General features: G+C 40.2%; 1 protein-coding gene across 2 annotated transcripts in view; it reads right to left on the minus strand.

The window, feature by feature from the left end:
- Positions 1-20987, minus strand: part of ATAD2B (ATPase family AAA domain containing 2B) — a 75341-nt gene extending 54354 nt beyond the window's left edge. The window contains exons 1-4 of one of the 2 annotated variants that reach the window (XM_064650642.1): positions 20508-20987; positions 4568-4722; positions 3049-3095; positions 1892-2045 (exon numbers count right to left, since the gene is read on the minus strand). In XM_064650642.1, coding sequence (XP_064506712.1) covers positions 1892-2045; positions 3049-3095; positions 4568-4722; positions 20508-20663 — 512 coding nt within the window. In that variant the 5' untranslated portion in view covers positions 20664-20987. The remainder of the gene's footprint in view (positions 1-1891; positions 2046-3048; positions 3096-4567; positions 4723-20507) is intronic. The other variant, XM_064650641.1, reaches the window with a different exon arrangement.
- Positions 20988-21208: the final 221 nt, after the last annotated feature.

Below are 21208 nucleotides of genomic sequence, written 5' to 3' on the forward strand. Positions count from 1 at the left end.
GAAGTATGCAAAAGAAGAACTGCTGATGCTATTAAAATCTGGGATTCGAATTAGGCTGTAACATTTTAAAAAACATTTTAAAAAATTTTTGCTTTGTAACTGCTTAGATGTTAAGACTGGGTGTCAGGTAAGATTAAATTTGCAAAATAAGAAAGTAAAGCTTTTTACCTACATAATTATAATACTGGGAATGCAATTAATGCCTCCACCCCATAAGCTTTACACTTTCTTACTCTGGCCTCAAAAAGACACTAAAACAAAGAATTTTTTTTGTGGTAAATCAGTCACACCCAGAATTTCATTGTTCAGTATTTGACCTCACTACCATTTCTCATCTATTTAATTAGTCTACATTTTTATTATCTGGAGCATTTGTAAACAGCTGTCAAAACAATGGTGGTATATAAATAACAACTTGCCAAGATGCTTCATTGCTAAGGAAGAGAACAACAGAGTATTAGCCAGGCCAAGTCAATTATTTGGCCACCTGTCCTGAACACCATGTTACTGCTCTCCATGGTGATTATAGTAGATTTCCACTGGAATTATACTGTAATTGTATAATAACTGGAAGAAGGCAGAAACTTTCCCTTCCTTTTTTTTCCAGCAGCTTAGAGGTAAATCTAAAGGGTGAAATCCTGCCTTGAGAGAAGATAGTGGAAGTTCTGGTGAAATAAGTCAGTAAAATCAAGATTTTGTTTTGAGAGCTCGTCTCAATTTTAAACAATTCTTCTAAAATATCTGATGTATGACAGAACCACTTCAAGTAAAATCATGCTGCAGTTTGCTATCAAAAAAAATACAGTTGGAAGGGACCTGGAAAACTCTACATGCTCTGCCAGGCAAGAGCAAACTACAGAATGCCTACATCATTCCTGACAGATATTTGTCTGACCTGTTCTTAAAAACCTCCAATGATTATGGGACGCATTGTTATCAGTGTAAGCTCATATACAGACTTCAGTACCATGATCTTATCAAATTACAATCTTCATGGTAGACTTTCTCCTACTGTTGAGGAGGAGAGGGAGATTCAACTGCAACTAGAAAAATAAATGTAACTTAACATAAATTTGCAAGCTGATGCTAAGTAGTTACTGAGTAAGTTGAAAAAGAAAATTAATAAAAGACTCAACAGAATACATTTAACAATAAAGATCATACTTGGTAATTGAATGTTTATGTTTAAATCATTTTCCAATACTAGAGAAAGCAGTCTCCCACAGATGTGTCTGTTAAAACCTGTTTTACAGGTGGGAAGATTGGGACATATTAAGTGACCTGCCCAGGGCCACACAGAAATAATATTTCAAGAAAAGCATTTCTGGCTCCCATTCCTATGCTCAGACCAGACCGTGCCTCCCTGTCTGACCTACTTTGTCTGCACAGTAAATGTCAAAAAGTGACACCCACCCTATGTGAATTACTAACAAATGGCAAAAAAACAAGAACGAAAAGAAAGCTACAAACTTTTGATATTTTATGATCAAAATCATACACGTAAAATCTAGAAAGCTTCCAAGCACTGCTGCTAATCACCAATTTACATCACATTTAGGGTATCACTACATAAACAGGTTACCAAGAAACAAACTAGGGTGTGGATTTACAGCATGTCAGGCACTCTGCAGTAACTGCCAACATACAGTTTTAACCAGGTGTAAACACAGAGTAGCTTCCTCCTCAATGAAAGCCTGGGAAGGTGCTCTGTATTTAGAGCATGGATACCATGGGCAGTCACAGCACAGACCCAGCTGTCACTCAAACCACAATCTAGCTTGTCTCAGTGCATCCCCACAGTAAAACAGACACGGCACTGCAACACAGGGGTTTCTAATTTTAAGACATCATTAAGGTGCTTTGTGAATACAACTGAAGTATCCCCACATACCTGTTTACTAGCTGATCAAACAATAAACTCTGATTCAAAGTTTCGAATCTGTTTTTCCTGGACCGACAACTTTTTCTGACTTCTATATCTCCGTTTATGCAAGCATGGTCCCCATCTCCCTTTTTTTCCCCTCGAAGGGGGTGGCTTTTGAGAGCTAAGAGAAATTTGTATTACTACTTAAAAATGCAGGAAACAACATTTTCACAAACAAGAATTAATAAGAGAATACTCAGCAAGGACAATAAATCAGAAGTTATGGAGCACAGTACGATCTAAAGAACCATATTCTTTTTAATTCCTAACAAAGTTACTTTAAAAGCTATTTCTTCAGATTGTTTCCTTATATGATAATCTTACTTTATGATGAAAATTTGGCATTCAAATAACCATGCAATATTTTTAGGTTAACATCAGTACTACAATGCACACTTGGCCCACAGGTTCAATTCGTAGTCATTCAAATAGAGTATCAAAAGGTGAGATACCACATGTGGATTTCCCAGCTACTCTATACAGTGCCAAATAAAGAGATCCCACTCCTGATTGTTCCTCAGGCACCACAATAAATACTAAAATACCAAATATGCTTAATGAATTAACATGTACATAGAGTCAACACTGAACTAAACGGGACAGAATTGATGAAAAAGGGACACAAAAGACAAAGTGGTTTTAGCTGAGAAAAGCAATGAAATGGTAAGTTTGTAAGCTACAAGCATAGAAAGATTGTTCAAGGTAGCAGGAGCTGCAGACAAGGCAGGTCTCTCTAAAGCAATAGTAGAGTTAAGTAATCTTAAGAACTACAAAAGGCCAAATTTCAGATGAGTAAAGAGAGTAAAGTAAATTAAAGACACCAGCTGGGCAAGGAAGGCCAAAATTAGTTCCTAACAGTAATTTGGGAATTAACGAAAACATCAAGATCATGGCCAAGAGGTCTGAATTGAGAAGAGAAATGGATTTTCATCTAGAAATGTTCCCCATATCCACAGAGAGCATCCAAGATGCTGACAGAAGAAAACTGAGCCAAAACAGTAACTTTTCTAGTCAAAATGGTCAGAGTAATCAGCAAAGTTATCAAAAACATATGCCACTGAAGATCACTAACATAAAATTGCTAAAAGTAAAAGTAGATACAAAAGTAGATATAATACACTTACATAAGCTACGTCCATTTGGTAGTGTAGCACCAGGCTGAGAAGTTAACCTAGGAAACAGATCAGACACACAAGTAATGTTAACATTCCTTAGCCAAGCAAAAGGCACATGCTGAAAATATAACTGTAAACACAAAATCCTACATGATACACTATGATTTCAAAACCTTTGCGACATGCAGCCTCTGAAGAATCTGCTTCATGCCCAACATTGGAATGAGGACAAAACTGCCCAATACCAATTATATGAAAACCCTTGAATTATCTAAACATCTTTTTTCTTATTAATTCCTTCAATGTTCCTACTGCTAACTTTCCCCTTACATTTCAGAACAGAACCTTGATATAGCTCACCATAGGCAATTATCATTCCAACACTTTGGATAAAACAGCAGAAGCTACAAACTTTTGGGAAAAGTCTTACTGACTCAAGATGACTCTTGAGTGTAGCACTTTGGATTTCGGCAGAAACAACAAAAAACCTCAGATGCAAAGACGTTGCAGTGGGTTTTAAATGAGCAACAACATGAGTTTCAGTACCTTGGCCAAATTTCATTTGACACAGTGATCTAAATTCTCCCAGCCTTATTAAATGGTTTTTTTTTGTATCTTAACATTTTTAAGAGGTACTGTACAAGTCTACACTTACAAAAAAAGGAACAGAATGTTCATAAGTTTCAATATATTCCCAGTGACCATGGCATATTAATATGCTATATTTCATTTATTCTGTTTTAAAAGAGAAAAAATAACAGAAGAAGGTCTATTTTAGGATTTACAAAGTTTTTAAATAAACTTCATCCTAGCAGACAACAGTCCACTACTGATTTACAGTCACACTTACATACGAAGCATTACAAGAACCATTTTGATTTGTACATAAAGATGAAATACATATCTACAAAAGAATCAGTATTAACTGAAATTTCATGGATCAGGAAAATACTGTGTACACCACCTCACAGTTACTTGTAATCACGTAAGGAACCTCATGCATACAAGAGTGCTTCGTAAAATACAACAAATCACAGTTATAAAATAAAATTAATCATTTCTCTCTCAAGTTATAAAAATGTGGCAACACTGAGGCAATAATACATAAAATTTGCTTGAGTCTCTATAATCAAACAGGGATAAAAGGCTGAAACAGCAATGGAAATAAACTTGACCATTATCAGTTCCCTAAAGACGACAACACTGATTTTCTAATTAAAATGTCATGTCTTCTTAAAGCCTGAACCCATGAAAATACCAATTACTTCCCTAAATTCAGATGTATCAAGAATCTAGAACTCAAATAAAATTACTTTCTGTTTTTGCACAAATATGCATAGAATGGAAACAGAGATGAGAGGATTGATGTAATCCACACTCCTGGAGTCTTAAACTAAAGAAAATTGTATGAAAATAACACACTTCAGAAGTATACTCTTGAGCTGCAGCTAACTGCAGAAATAGCATAAGTGGGTTAACAACATAGGAAAAACTGGCAAGAGTTTCTTTTCCTCTTGGCACCAATTACCTGGACTGTCCAGTTGAGATGCTCCATTCCTCTCGCTGCCCAGTACTGCGTGATTTTGATTTGTCTTTGCACACAGGATCAGCATGTTTTGAGGTACGTTTGGCGGGAGGAGAGATGTGGCTATCACTCAAACTAGCATCACTACCTTCATCTTTCTGAAAACAAAAAGCATTGGACCATACTTAATTGGCTCATTTGTAATACTCTTATTACAAATATCCTTCCAGAAAAAAGAGGAAACTTCAGCTTAGTAAAACGGAAGTCTCTGTCAAACTCTTAGTGACTAGCCTATGTGAAATATTAAAAACATTTATTCTGAAAACATTACAAAAAATATGAAAGTATTTAATTTTAAATATTAAACTTCCATAATATTTTACCTGTATGTCTGAACAAGCATTCTATCTCTCTAACTGTACTTTTTATATCATACATGACACTGCCACTCTCACCCTACTTGCAAAAGAGCTAATAGTGCAATAAAGAAGGAAAAAAGAGCTGAGGAAAATTAAGATACTAACAAACACACCATTAATTTATTCTGATGTTATCTCTAAGATGTTTAAACACATTATGCTCTTCCTCTGTGTAAGAGTTTTCCAATACCTTGTTCTACCCGTCAAACCGTCCACCATGCAGCCAGGAAAAACTGTAAGAGGACTTTATACTTTCATGGAAATTTCTGTCTAATGTGTATATTAACAGTATTACACACACCAACCACATTAGTCTTAACACCTTTTAAAAAGTACCTAAATAGTTCCAGAGGAGGGTTTTTTCTGTTGTTTTTACTTATCAGAGGTAACATTAAGACAGAAACTCAAAGATAGTAGCAAGAGATTATGTCAGAGCTGTACATAAGAAATGGACAAACAGCAAACTGCAGAGGATCTGCTCCTGAACTACCAGAACAAAACCAAAGAACCAGGATTCTATAAACACAAATTTTAGCTCATCAAAACAGCCTTAATGGCCATCCAGAAGGACCCAAAACGCTTGAGAGGTAGGCCTGGGCAAACCTCAGTAAGTTCAGCAAGGCCAAGTACAAGGTCCCAAGCACAAATACTGGATGAGTGGAGAAGGGACCTGTGGGTGTCGGTGGACAAGAAGTTCAACGTGCCCCATCAACGCGTGCTTGCAGTCCAGAAAGCCAACAGTGTCCTGGGCTGCATCAGAACCAGCATGGGCAGCAGGTTGAAGGAGGGGATTCTGTCTATCTCTGCACTCCTGAGATCCCACCTGGAGTGCTGCATCCAGCTCTGGGGTCCCCAACAAAGGAAAGACGTGGACCTGCTGGAGCAAGTCCAGAGAAGGCCACAAAGATGGTCAGAGGGCTGGAGCACCAGGCTGGGATAGCTGGGGGTGCTCAGCCTGGAGAAGAGAATGCTCCAGGGAAACCTTATAGCACCTTCCAGTGCCTAAAAAGGCTACAAGAGAGATTAGAGGGACTTTCTAACAAGGGCACGGAGTAACAGGACAAGGGGAATGTCCTCCTTAAACTGAAAGGGGATAGGATTAGATCAGATATTGGGAAAAAGTTCTTTACTGTGAGGGGAGTGAGGCACTGGCACAGGCTGCCCAGAGAAGCTGAGGATGCCCCATATCCCCCGAAGTGGGTTGGCTGAGGCTCTGAGCAACCTGATCTAATGGAACCCTATGGCAGGGGCAGTGGAACTAGATGATCTTTATTCCAACCCAAACCATTCTACAATTAGAAAACCAAATATCCTCTCTTGCAACAACAGAGTAACCAATTCTCAAATATTAAGGTCCAGAAATTGTCAGTAACCACTTATACTATGAAAAAAGATAATTTTACTCATATACAGGGAGACGATCACAGAAGTCCTGTTTGTTCATCAGGCTTATTAAGAACAAGACAATATCACAGTGCAGTATTTAGAAAGTGAAAAGCCTAATGTCTGGGTGCAGTTTGACAAGGCAGCTCAGCACCACTGACCCAGGGACTGGCCCATGCACTCCCTTGTCTGGCTACACAGCACCACTCCAACCTCCTTGGATCTTCTTCTGATGTTTCTCTGATCCACTCATAAACCAAATGAGCTCACTAAAGCTTCAAAAGCTCACTTTCCTTCAGTTAGATGAACTTCCTACCTGGTCAGTGATCTGAATCATTTCATTGAGAGATCAGACAAGTACAAAAGATAATGCAAGGGAAAAACAACAAGGTGAGGACAGGATCACTGTCTGCAGGAACAGAAAGCTGCAAGTGAAATAGGCCATCTACATCACACCTTAACATCTTGTCCCCCGATACCTATTTTTAACAATTATTAACTAATATTAAATACTTACAACACCAGTAACAAATTAATAGAGTATTAATTATGATGAACTATTTATTTACTGCATCTTATATGTGACAATAAATACTTTTTATAATACTAAAAAATATTAAATACTGAAAACTAGTATTAAATGTTAGCCAGCCCACGTTCACATCATTTTAAAGGTAGTTTCAGCTCTGATAATTTTTAGCCTGGCAATGTAAATCTAAGGAAAGAAAGAGGTCCATATGGAGATTAATTCTTAAAACTCATTTAGCCCTAATGAAAAAAAAAAAAAAAGGCACCTTACTTTTTTTTTTTCTCATTATTTCACTTCTCCAGGACATACATCAATGTAACTCAAAATAAGAGCTATATTACAAGATCCTAATTAGAACTTTAAATCAGATGAAGAAGAATCTGAGATCTAAACCTAAGACTTGGTCCAAGTGGTAGCAGAGGTAACTACCACCATTCCTAAATACAAAACACCTGCACCTTGCATAGCACTGTAAAATCCATGAGCAGCCACACAGCTGTTTTCCATAATGTTCTGCAACTACAAAATACCAATTACAAAATGTTAACAGCCTGCATATTCACTTCTGAACACTGTAAGCATTTGTGTAGTACTTTTTGCTTTAATTAGCCACAAGTTTACTCGTGGACTTACCGAAATGCAACACTGCTAAGTCAATTTTAGTAACGACTTCGCAAAACTACTACTTCTGCAGGACAGAAGAAGAGTTTCAAGGTAAGCCACAGAACCAGTTTGAAACCGGCTAGGCGAGACAGAGAATATGAAACTAAGAAAGATGAAGCAGCATGTAACAAAGCTTTACCAGGGCTAACATTAAAGCTGTTTTGCAAGCAGTGAAATTAGTAAAGCACAGGTTCCTATACTCCATTTCCACCTCTTTCCATGCAAAGAGCCAAACTCCTCCAGGTCTCTTATGATCACCTTTCTCTGAGTTCCCTACCTCTGGTCCCAAGTCTCAAGATCAGCCAGGATCCCTCATTTGTCCTGTCTATTGGTCAAAGGCAATACAGCAGTGGAGCTACTTCTGAGCTATGAGCAAGTGGTCACCTGGCAGCTTCAACAAAATACTAGCACTGGAAACAAAATCTGCTATTTCAGGTCTCCCTCTGCTACCGATATTCACAAAATTTATAAAAGCCAAATATCTTTGAGATCTCTAATGCTGGAGACAAATGAAAATAGCTTCAGAACATGGCAAATAGCTTCAGAATCTGGAAGGGCAGGTCAGTGTGATCACAGCAGTGCAACTGCCTAAGGAACCAGACTAGCAATGAAGGAGTTTATTTAATCAGGTTATTCTTTGTTTAGGCTATTATTTTCAATTGTGCCTCACTTGTCTGCATATTAACTCTACACACAAACTCAGCAAGTACAAGCCAAATTAAATTTTAAGACAGTCAAGCCCAAATAGTAACCTATGTTAGGACACAGGCTGTATAAGATGCACTAACATACAAAATGGTTTAGCATTAAGTAGTGACAAAGCTACTAAACAGTTAAAATCACTGAAATTTTAAACATATTACTAAGAATCCAACCTCTGTCTTGCAGTTAACAGACAACTTTAAAAATTCAAGCTCTAGGGAATCAAATCACACTAGACTGCCATCCAGAACCTTCACCTACCTACCATAAAATATGGAGATAGAGCTTTCATTACACTCAAGAGATTATCCAAACTGGGATATGCTAGAACAAGAAATGAAATTAATTTCAATTTAGGAAGCCTTTACAGAGAGCAGTCTATCCACTGCTTCCTCCCATTTATAGCAAAAGAGGTCTAATGATTCCACAGCACTCAACTTGCTCCCTCAAGTAACTGGGTCTCAAACCATTTATACCTTTCATGATTAAAAATAGCACTTCAGGTTCAACCCAGAAACTTATTACTTAACAGTACATATCATGAAAACGTTCTGGGACTAGAAAGATATGATATAAGCATCAAACTTAAAAATTAAAAAAATTAATAACACAATTGCAGAAATAGGAACCAATGCACTGAACTCAAAGCTCCTAATGAAACACCATCACTGAAGCAAATGCACTCACATGCTGAGAGAATGCAGAGAATATGAATTAATAAAATCTTAATCATGACAGAAATTGCCTGCAAGCATAGCAAAGCCACAAAGAAAAAGCAAGCACAAAAGAATCAAAAAATGACTTTACATAATGTCAGGACATACAAAGAGAGAAACAAAATTCAGCATAACTGTATTGATCCAACAGAAATGAGAGACCCACCAAACTCCAGCTGTAATCCAGAACCGTTTCTTATGGAAAGCACTGTTTCTAATAAAGAGTAATGACATAACTGGAATTAACAGGACACCATCAGTGGTCTAGACTGGTGAAATACAGTCTTCATTATCCTTGGATTCAGGAGTAAAATGGAATGTGACAATTGAGTGAATACCACAAATCTACTGTTGAGCTAAGATTCATCAATGAGAGTCTAGCAGGGATAGTGGGGCAAACTGTTAACACACCCTCACTGAAGGCACTTGAATGATGGTACCAATGAATCTAGAAACAAAATCTGAAATGAATACATAAATACAGCAAGAAAATATATATAGCTGTATATTTATCTCTATGTTTTCTCTACTTTGTATGAAAAGGAGAAAGATGGAAAAAATGTTTATTATAATACACATATTCATGAACAAGCTACAAAACCACAGTATTACCTGCAGCCTCTTCCGTATGCATCCCTAAATTTAAAAGTAATGATTTGATACTAACAGAGCTTTACTTATAACATGTATAGACAAGCCCCTAAGTTTTGGAAGAACACAAGCTAGAAATCAATGAATAAAACTGACTTCTTTCTCCATCAATCCTCCTAGAAAAACAGTGACCACCAATACAGTCTTTCAGCAGGACTGAAGGACACACATACCAGGGGACTCCTCTCCTGTCAGGTGTATCACAGGAACCAGCTGTCTAAAGCATGACATTGGATTAACTTCAAATTGAAATACAAAGATTACCTATAGCATATTGAAGGAGAGTTTTTTGGTTTCTTCTGGTTTTTTAAGTTGAATCTCCTAGCCAACAGAATAACCAAAGAAGTCCCTCACTACACTGCTGGTCTGAACATCCCAAAATAATCCTAAATCCAGTAGTCTTGATAATAGAGGACAAGTACGAACCATCTCTACCATTGCCATCTCCAAGCATGTGAATGCAAGTTCACTGAGTTCTCAAGTAATAGGTGATATAACAGTCAAACCACAACCACACCTCGCAATTTCTGAAACAGACTCTGTCTGGTTTGCCACAGGTTCAGCTGTATTCAGACACAGGCATGCAGACATGAATATCTGAGTGTTCCACCATGGTCAGACTTGCTCTCCTCGCCACGCACTCTGTGGGTCACACCCTTCTGACTCTGCCACACCCTGAACACTCGCACAGCCGCTCCTACAACTCCCCACTCAGGCCAGTTTTCAACCCACTCTCTTAAACCTTCAACAACTGTATTTTTTCTGTTTCCTGTGACCTCTTCCCATGTCTAAGACATGAAATTAATACACTGACACTCAATCTTCAGCTGATCAATCCCATTTCTTGGCATTTTGTTACATGCTCAAATAGCTTGTCTGTTTGACCCACTGAACAAGCACGAAAGACCCTGAAAGTTACTTTCCCTTAATAATAATGAAGTAAACATTTTAAAAAAATCTGTTTCAGCTACAAGTTTTCAAAAACCTCTAGTTCTAACTTTAGTTAAATCTTAATTTCTGATATTAAAAAGTAAATTTTTCCTCTTCATCTGACTGTCTAAAAAGACAACGACTTCAGATATGTCTCAATCTTATTTTCACTAACTTTGAAGAAAGTGAATCCAGGTCCCCCAGTTATTTTTAACTTTCTATTTTCTAATTTAAAATGTATCTTATGAATAACAACACAAATTCTCAGATGTCCCAGGATATTAATAATCTGGATTAATATTTTAAAAATACATGCGAAGAAAATCTAGTCTACCTTTTCTTCTACCAGTTCATGCAAAGTTCTTGTAGAAACATGCTGCCCATTGAAAGAAATAAAATACATACTCGGGGCTGGTCAATGCATTTAATGAACACTTTTATCCCAATGGTCTAAAAAGATAAAAATCACCTTTCCAAAATAAAACTTGTATTTGTGAAAAAAATGTGATTGTGTCCCCAGTGTACCAATCAGTTAAGATCATGACTCATCTCTGCCCTCATATAACTATTCAGTTAACAAATAACTTGTATTTTTCTGTGCTTGAACCACGTCTGATTTCAAACACCAATAAAATACACCAAAAACACTCTCTAGCTGTCTGCACAGTGATTCTGGATGAACCTCTTGCTCCCTTGTGTATCCCTTTCTATTTTCTGCAAAGGTAAAAATGTGGATTAAAACATTAACTTCTACAAATTCATTGCATTAAACATCTACTTTAAGATCTATTGATGAGAGTTAGGTAAGAGCTAGGTACCATTCCTAATGCATTTCTGGACTAGGTAAACTAAGCAATTAAAAAAATCAAAAGGTTTCACAATCTCTTTGAGGTATTTTATGATAGACTCTTTTCTGGTTCCAAATTCTACCTACTAGATCATTTTCCAATGACTGTGATAATGTCATCTGACCAGAATGTAATAAATCCCTTCAAATACTATTTCCAAGTTTCTTTAAGTTCAACACTTTACATTATAGCTTCTTCACCAAAGGGGGGAAAAAACCCCCCCACAAAACCAAAAACAAACACACACCAAAGGACTAAAACTCTCCTGCTCAGTACAAATGTTCAGCACCTGAAACGCTCTCATCAGTGTGCTCAAAGCAGGTACCACACCTTGCCTTATGCATCCACACTGTGTCCTAATTTCAGGATGACACACCACGCTACCCACTCTCTCCAGCACCAACATATCCTCACAAGCTCCTCTCCTCCCCACCCCACCCCACCCTACATTTTCCTGGGCCCTTTCCAAATGCCCTTAGCCCCTCTTCTATAGGAGAACTGGCTACCTGTTTGGTGGGAAGAGGTAAGACCTGATACACTTGTCTGCGGAAAAAAGGTAACATGACTGAACTTGAGGTCTAGCATAATCCAGCAGACTGTTTTTGTGATGGTACATAACACACTGCTGCATGCTGAACATCTACCATTGTGTCCTAAAAGTCCAGGGTAAGAATAGTTACTTCAAAGCCAGGTTGGATGGGGCTCTGAGCCATCCACCTGGTCTAGTGGAAGGTGTCCCTATCCATGGCAGGAGTTTGGAACTGGATGATCTTCAAAGTCCCTTCCAACCCAAACCATTCTATCACTCTATGATTCTGCCTGTGCCTTCATGTCACAAGAGGCTGAAAAATAAATGTATTTAGATAAGAGCACATTAACTACCTTACTGAGAACATCCAAGTTTCATGAAGGACCTCATGCATTAACTTTGCTGATAGCTTGAAAAAAGAAAAAGGCTTAAAGGAACCCATTGTCTGGTGGCAGTTCTCCAATTTCCATTTGTTTGCACACAGTTGTTTATCAGACATTGGCTCTCCACAGGTGTTAAGGGAAAATAAGATTCATGCTTAAGTGCTTGATGATCTTGGAATAAACAACTATTAACACTGTATTTCATTAGTGGTAATGATAGTGAAGAATGTCTCAATTACAGGATGATCTAAATTCTTTTAACATTCAACTTCTGGGTTTTTTTCACTAAACAATGCTTACATCAATAATAGCCATTAAGAATATAAAAAATACCATCATTTAGACTTTTTCAGAAAAATAAATTCTTCCCTAGTCATTCAGATAAATAAAATCATATTTCTTGCATGGAAAGATCTGCTTCATTTTTTCAATAGATTTCCATTTTATTTCCTGGAACTCTTCAATTCTAGAATTCAGGTTATTTTAATAAACATGAAAGCTTTTGAGAAAAGTTAAAAGCTTACAAGTTAAAAACAGAAACCACTACCTACAGCACTGTATTGGGGATTTTCACACCTGCAACCATTCCCTCTGTCTATAATAGAAAAAGACACCTGTTCATATCCAGGCTGAGCAAGTGCCTTTCAGTGTGACACCCAAAAAACTCTTGCAATCCACAGGTGACTTCAACATTTATGAACGAAAGGGAGAGTGAGCTCCAGAGCAGCCTCTGACAAACTGTGAGAGCCCATAAATAGTGAGCTGAGGTTTGTCCTCTACTCATCATCATCTTCCCACTCCAAGCATTTCCACCAGGAGCACTCCTCTCTCCTCCTCTGTGCCTTTACTAAAATTAGGGAGACATTGTGAATTTTCAGCTGATACTCAAATCAAAAGGATGGAGGGGAGGCAAGGGGAAGCAGAAGGATGGGGGGAAGAGGATTAGTTTCAACTGGATCAGTAACATGATCCTGATCCAGCTGATCAAATGGCCTGGCAAGCATTAATAGTGGCAAGCATTAATACTGGTGAGTCTGTTGGTTTTCACAACTGCAGAGTCAACAGCCAGAGCTCACAGCACATGTGAGATCACACACCTTCAGAACAAGCCCACTGAGAAGAGTTCTACTTACTGTATGGGGTCCATGCATCACTCAGAAGTTTTCCTAGAATATTCACTTAAGGGAAGTTTTTAAAACCACTGATCCTCCTTATTTAACACCATAGGAATACTAAAAGCAACACATTTTTAGTTAGAACCACATTAACCATTTCCATTACTTTCTAGAGTCTGTTAACAAAGACTTTTAAAGTAAAAATTAGATTATGTAAGGAGTCAAAAATGATTACAATTCAGACATGGAAAAACAGAAGACATTCAAACAACTTTTTTTCCTACCCTCAGTCCTCAAAAATCCGTCTTGTTTCTGCTGAACACCCCCATCCCAAACAAATCCTAGAGGACACGGCCCCCTTTAGTACTATTATAAATGTAAATAAAGAAGCAGAATGATCTGAACTATGATTGCAAGGACGAGAATAGAGAACCCTTGGACCAGAGGGTTCCACAAGGTTTGGACATGACCCAGAAACAGGCTCAGTAAACTAAACAAGGAAGTGTCTGTAGCAAGGTAAGCTACAAGAAGGTGGCCTTCTGTGTGAAAAAAAACTTGGGATTAAAAACACTCTGCATTCCTAACTACAATGCACTTGAAGAGAGTATTTCAAAAGAAGATAATATTTAAATTGTGTAAAATTGTGATATGAAATCTTAAGATAAAAACAACATTCAAGGCCTGAAAGATAAATCAGAGAAACAATAGATGATAGTTATTAAGTATTTGGAATGAGGGATTGCTGAAGCATGGCAACAAATTTCAGTGCAAGTAATCTCTTCCACATGTACAGAATGAACAGCTTCTTCATTTCAGGTTATTTAAATAGCTTGGCTCAACAATTTATCCGTTTAAAATGAGGAAACTGACTGGGGACTGGAAAAAAGCAAAAAGCCCATTTCTCAAATTATGAAAACACCCAAACCAAAGCATCTACTCCAACTGCAACTGGACACAAACTTTGCACCAAAGCCTTAGATGAGTTAGACTCTTAACAGACACTAATAGAAGCATAAAGATAAAACCACAAAATACAGTACAGGCTACAAAAAAAATTACGGAACTTGGAGAAGCTTTTAAATTCTGTACTTCTGATAGAACTAAAACTGCCTCCTTCATACCTAGTTCAGCTGGAGTTGAAGCTATTATAGCATAGACATACTCAGCAGTGTAAAATCAAAAGGCTTACAGAAGATTACACATTAATCTTACAACTGGTTGAAAAGTTGCCTGTTTAAATAGCTACCAAGCAAAAAGAAACTAGATTTATTCAGGAAGAGAGTCCAAGCAAGTATAAATGCAAAACAACACTTGAACAATTTAAAGCAGAATTAATGGTTAAAATAAACCATGAAAATCCCATCAAAGGTAATAAAGACAATATTTCAAGAGTGAAGTCAGACTGAAAAATTGTTTAGAAAAAGCAGCAAAGCATGAAGTGTACACAAAAAGAGGCTAAAAACATATTGTCAGCTCCCTTTGCAATAAATGGGTTCATGAGAAGTATTACCCACACACAAAGTAATCCATTAGAGCTAAAACATCTAATAAACGATCAGCAACCTTTAAAAGGGTCACAGCTGCAAAATAAGAGCAGTGAAAGCTTCAACTCATTGATGCCTACTTGCTGCAAGCTTTCGTTTGAGAAGGTTTTTATGAAGTTTTACATAGAAATCATTTAAAGCATCATTAGATTGGAATTAAAACTTTTCCACAGCATAGCAAACACTCAACAATTTAGGACAGGATGTGCAAAATCATACCACATCCAACTGAAACTGCAGGGGGATGCAGCTGATCAGAATGTAATTACCTGAGCTAATTATCTTGCATAACCCCAAGCTGTATGCCACTCCTGCAAAATTGTCATGGGCTGTCTCATGGCCATGGGTCAAGCCTTCTTCTTGAAGTTCAGATTGAGACAGAGTAGTTGGAGAAGCAGTTTTTAATATTACTTGGGGACAAGCCCAATATTGAGAGGAAGCAATGCAGCACACCAAACATCAACACCATTTCCTGAGTATTCTTTGGAGTTCTCATCTACTCACTGGATTAGTCTTTATATTGCTTCCTTTGAAGGCCTTGGAACAGCGTGACACCAAGGATAGCCAGCTTCCTACAGGATGCACCCCTGCCTCCCAAAACAAGCCGTGGACACTTCACAGGTGTCCTGACTTATGACGGGAGCCCAGACTGATTTGGCAGGATACACAGGAAGAATTCAAGCTCAGGACACCCCTTTAGAAACATGAAAGGATTACAAATGCCAACTGTATGGTATTTTGATAGAATCCTGAACACAGATTGCTTCCAACAATTGCTCCATTTCCCACTGCTCACAGCTGTATTAACACTACGCTACCAAGGAACAGCCTGCACAATTCGTTTTAGATCACTGATTTTCCCCTGCTAAGTCCCAAAAGAGCAGCAGACCACTAAACCAGAAAGAACCCGACATTTTATTACACACCAAAAATATGAGCTTTCCTGGGACTCTTCCTTTAAATTAAATTGTTTGGAATAACTTCACAAGACTCTCTTATTTCAGGATGTATTTCAAAGAACTGTAAAAGCATTAACCTCAGCACCTTTACTGATGCTACTGTAAACTCAAACAGGAAGGCAGTTCCGTTCTTTAAAACACAGATACTGGAGAGGAGCTTTTTTCCCTGTAAGAGCTTCACATGCAGGTGGCCAGCAAGTGTCATTTATCCAGCAAAGGAGGAAAATCTAACTTTTTTACAGTTTTATTCAAAACAGCAGAGCATCCAGAACACTACCAGACATTTTGCATAGACAACAAAGAAAACATGCTAATCTGAATCAGGCTGTCTCGTAAAGGAAAATTTAATTTTTAGAAAGCTCTATGGGTTATATTTGAAACTTGTATTTTAAGAGAAATTATAATAATTTCTTTAAGTTATTTTTCTATGTTTTCAACAGCTGACCATTAAAGGCCTTTCAAGGAATAAAACACAACAATGAGTTTATGCTACAAAAACTACATTACCACCCAGAAATCAGAAAACACTTCTATTGCTACAGACTGAGGAATTACAATAGGAGACACTGAGATGTACTGGCATCACAAAGCACAAATATGCTGCTTAGCTTTCTACCTTCCCACACTGCAGCACCTGATGTCAATCCTCCAGCCCCTGTTTGCTCCCATTAGCAATTAAGCACAATGGAGAGCTCTACGTTGCCACTGAGCAAGTTGAACGATGTTGGCAGCACTACTTTTAGCGAGGATCATGTGTTACAATTATCACCGTGCCCTCAAGTAGCTCTTAAGGCACTGCTAATGCTTTCTTGGCTAATTAAATTAAGCTAATCTTGTATACATTTCTAAAATGTCTAACTAGTACGCTGACATAATTTAAGAGTGTTTATTTCACAATAAATTCATAAGTTTTCTTGATCAACATTTTTGATTTGTGTTTTGAGATGACTGAGAAAAATCATTTCAATTGCCAAGCAAATGTTGCCAGCAATCACAACTCAGTATCTGAAAACATCAGACATTAGTAGATATAAATCGCAAATTTAACCACTTATGGTCACACTATCCTCAATTTTTTCACAGTGTGAATGAATTCCACTGGATTTACAAGCCTTGTGTTACAATTCTGTTTCTGAAAACTTTAGATGATTTTGATGCACTTTTCTTGTCAGAATGCTTTAATATAAAGCCAGAACATTTTCCAAGTTTCAAGGCTAGAAAGAAAAAAATACATATAATTTGTATAAAGATTGAACATAAATTTATGTAAGCATAACTTCAATTTCTACTAAACAGCGTGTAAATCAGTCCTAGATGCAGGAAGAAAACAAAGGCCAGTTTTTCCCCTCTATACCCTCTCTATGCACTCTGCTATGACATCATCTCAGACAATAAACTTCTTGGCTCCTTGATCCATTTAGTGAGGGATTTTGTTCATTTTAATCTGGCTTCTGGTCAGGAGACAGACGCACATGTATTCATCTTCATCGCTGACTGCGTGGTCGCCAATCAATAATTCAGACCAGTTTACTTTTCAAAGCCTGACGTCATTGCTTTCTCTGGGCTGAGCAAGTACTACAGAGGGAATACACTGAACATGATAAAGGCATTTAGACTATTACAGCCCATTTCCACAGAATGTGTGTTGCTTCCAAACTCAGAACAAACAAAAACACACACTACTCATACGTAATTCAGCATAATACTGAAGCAGAAGACTAGAAACTTAACTCAAGTTCTTGGGAAAGGAGAGATTCAAGCCTATCCTTGTATATGTATGGGGGGGGGGAACAAAAAAAAAAACAAACAAAAAAACCCCCAACCAAACAAAAACAACAACAACCAAAAAAAAAAAAAAAAAAAGCCACAACCCTATGTATACCAGAAGTAGCCAAGAGGAAAAAAGGAGACAAAAATTGAAATAGAACAAAAGAGGTAGAAGGCAACTCCTAACCCCTCATCTGGTCTACTCTACTCAGCATCATACAGGATGTCATTAGGTTACTAACTCAGTTTTTGTTGCTAATAAGCAAGAGATAGATGAGCTTTCAAAATACATTCTGAAAGATGGGCCACAAGCATTGCCACCAAAGAGCATTTCTCTGGGTGTCCAAGTCAGGACCTCCATGGAAGGAAATTAAGTCAAACAGTGTAAATAAGAAGCCAAAGCTCCAAACTCGAGCTGCCCGTTAACCCACTTAACTGCTGGTGGCAAGGCTGGGTCTCCTGACATTACACCCAAAAGATTTTAAAAGGACACACTGTCCCAGTCAACTGCAAAAAAAAAAAATTACATACAACTGCACGAAGACGATCCCAGCACGCCTTCTGCACAGAACACAGCCTCACTATCTGCCTCACGACAGTCGCTTCCAAAAGCAAAGGCTTTGTCTCCCTACTGCTACAGTTATTCATGTCCTAATCACTGAGATCCTTCTCTGGCACTACTTCAAGAAGATTCAGAAGCTCAGAAAGACGTTGCATTGCTGACAGTACTTCCATCTGAAGAATAAAAAGAGTTGTACAAAGACAACTTTAAAATACAGTGAGAGATATATATTTTACAAAACACTCTTCTTGGATAACTTCTGCTCATACTTGGCAATTACATCTTAAAGAAAAGAAAAAATTCTACCTCAAACACATGAGATTTGTTGTGCAGTGAAACAAGTCTATTCCCATATACCAAAATTTACATTTAACTTTAGAAGAAATGCTCTTTTAGAAGCACGGGCAATATCCTGGGAAGTATTTACAACATTTGGCGCTATTTTGCACCATCTCCTTTCCTTACACCATGAAAATAACAATTTAAACATTTTAATGATTTGTAGTATAAAAATACTATTCACAGATTAAAAATACTTGGAAAGAAGCCCAAGCTACTTTTTTTAGCAGCAGCAAACTCCCTGCAAAGTAAGCCAGTAAGGGTTACACCAAACTTTGCTTTACAAACCACAAGACCCACAATATGAATAAACAGAAAGTGCACACTAGAACAAGCAGAACAGCTTTTTACAGCTATGGTGCTGCATCCCCAGGAGTCTACTGAAATTAAACAAGGAAGAAATAGGGAACAGGGAGAAGTAAGATGGGGGAAGGGAAGAACTGCGAAGCATGAAAGAACTGAAAGAGAAGCACAGAAGGTATGGAGTATCTGGACAGTAATTTGAGGTGGTTTTAGTATTTTAAGACCAAAAGAATGGAGCAAAAGGTTTTGTGAGAATTCCAGGTGTCATCCTTCTGATCTGCCTCCAGCTATTATTGCTGTTTTTCTGCTTGTCTGATTAACTTCCTCCTTAGCAGGGCTGGGATGTGGCCAGTTGATGCAGGACTGTCCTTCTGACCCTCAATTTTCACTTCCATATTTACATTGTTTTTCTAATATACATGCAGAGCACGCAGCTATAACTACTAGTTTAAACCTTCAAAGCAACACGTGAAATTTCATCAAGTAAAGAAAAAGTCCTGCCTGTAATTCCTCTTATAAGAGGAATTTCTTCACAGAAAGGGTTAGGGTTAGGAACGGGCTGCCCAGGGAGGTGGTGAAGTCACGATCCTGGAGGTGTTTAAGGACTGAACGTGGCATTTAGAGCCATGGTCCAGCTGGCAAGGTGGTGTTCGGTCAAAGGTTGGACTCAATTATCATAGAGGTCTTTCCCAACCTAATTGATTCTGTGCCAATTAAAAAAAACAAAAAAACAAAAAGGCAGTTCTAGTCAACAAAGCCGACTAGAGACAAGGAAGAAGAGAGTCTCACGAATTCTTTCTTCCGCTTAGAATTCACCAAATATTAAATTCTCCAAATCCAGCTGTAGAATTCCACTTGCCATTCAGCCCGTCCAACCAAAGCTACCACAGTAAATTCTGCTGGGAAAGCACTCAACTTAAACTTGACGGCAAAATCTCACTCTCCTTGCCACAAAAACGGGGCGGGCGTGGGGGGGGGGCTTTCCCAAACACCAGCTTGCTCCCGGCGCAGCCGCCGGCCGAATCGAGGTCATTCAGGGAAAGGGGGGAGAAAAACACACACACACACACACACACACACACACAAAAAAAAAAAAAAAAAAAAAAAAAAAAAAAAAAAAAACACCAGCACACAAACCCGGGCCGAGGATTATTGCGAAGTTGCTGCGGGCGCAGCTCCCAACTTTTGTCTGGCGGCGGCAGCGCCGGGCGCGGCCGCAGGGGGAGCCCCGCGCCGCCGGACCCCGCCGGACCCCCCGGACCCCCCGCCCGCTGGGCACCGGCCCGGCACCAGCACCGCGGCAGCTCCGCCGACCCTGTCCCCGCCGCCCCCCGCCCCTGTCAGCGGCCCCCGCCACCCCGCCGCTGACCCCGCAGGGACTGCGGCTCCTCCGCAGCCGCCCCCGCGTCCCCGCCGGCTCCGCGGTGCCTCCTCACCGCGGGCTGCCCGCCGTCCCCCCGACAGCCCGTCTGGGCACCCGCCCCCCGCCGACCCTGCTGCCCGCGGCCCCCCCGGCACCAGCAGCGCTGTCTCCAGCGACTCCCCGGCCTCGCCGCTGCCCTCCCGCCGCCGTCGCTGCCCGTGAGCCCCCCGGTGCTCACCCGCGCTGCCGCCGCCTCCTCCAGCCCGGCCGCATCTGCCTTGGTGCCCCTCTTGGAAGAGCGGGTGCGGGACGAGATGAAATGGCTGCCGGCCCCGGCCGCCGCGGCCGCCGCTTTGCCCAGGGGGCGCAGGGAGCTCTTCCTGGTGTTCACCATGGCCCCGGCGAGGGGGGACACGGGGGGCGCCGCCGCCGCCGCCGCCGGCGCGGAGGGAGGAGGGAGGGAGGGCGGACAGGCGGGGGCTCGGGTAGGGAGGGGAAGGGGAGGGAGAGGGGGAAAGGGGGGAGGAGGGAGGAAGGAAGAAAAGCCCTCCGGGGAAGCCGCTCCGCCGGGCAGAGGCGCAGCCGGAGCCGCGCCGGCTCCTCCCGCCGCTGTCGCCGCCGCCTCTCGGGCTCAGCCCGGCTCTAACTGGCCGCCATTACTGTCCCCGCTCCCTTTCTCTGCCCGCTCCGCGCCGCCCCCGCGAGCGGCCGCCGGGGGGCGCTGCGGCCCCGGCGCGGCCGTTCTATCCCGGCGCCGCGCGCTCTATGGGCCCGGCCCGGCCCCGGGAGGCGGCGGCGGCCTCGGGTCCCCCGGGAGCGCCACCGGCACCGGCACCAGGTCTGTCTCTGGCTCTGTGACGGGCTCTGAGCGCCCACAGAACCCCAGAGTGCGCTTCTCGGCGCTTGGCGAGCCGCTGGACGGGCCTGTCCCGGCGTGAC

The sequence above is a fragment of the Pseudopipra pipra genome, chromosome 3 (assembly GCF_036250125.1).
Source record: "Pseudopipra pipra isolate bDixPip1 chromosome 3, bDixPip1.hap1, whole genome shotgun sequence".
Taxonomy (NCBI): domain Eukaryota; kingdom Metazoa; phylum Chordata; class Aves; order Passeriformes; family Pipridae; genus Pseudopipra; species Pseudopipra pipra.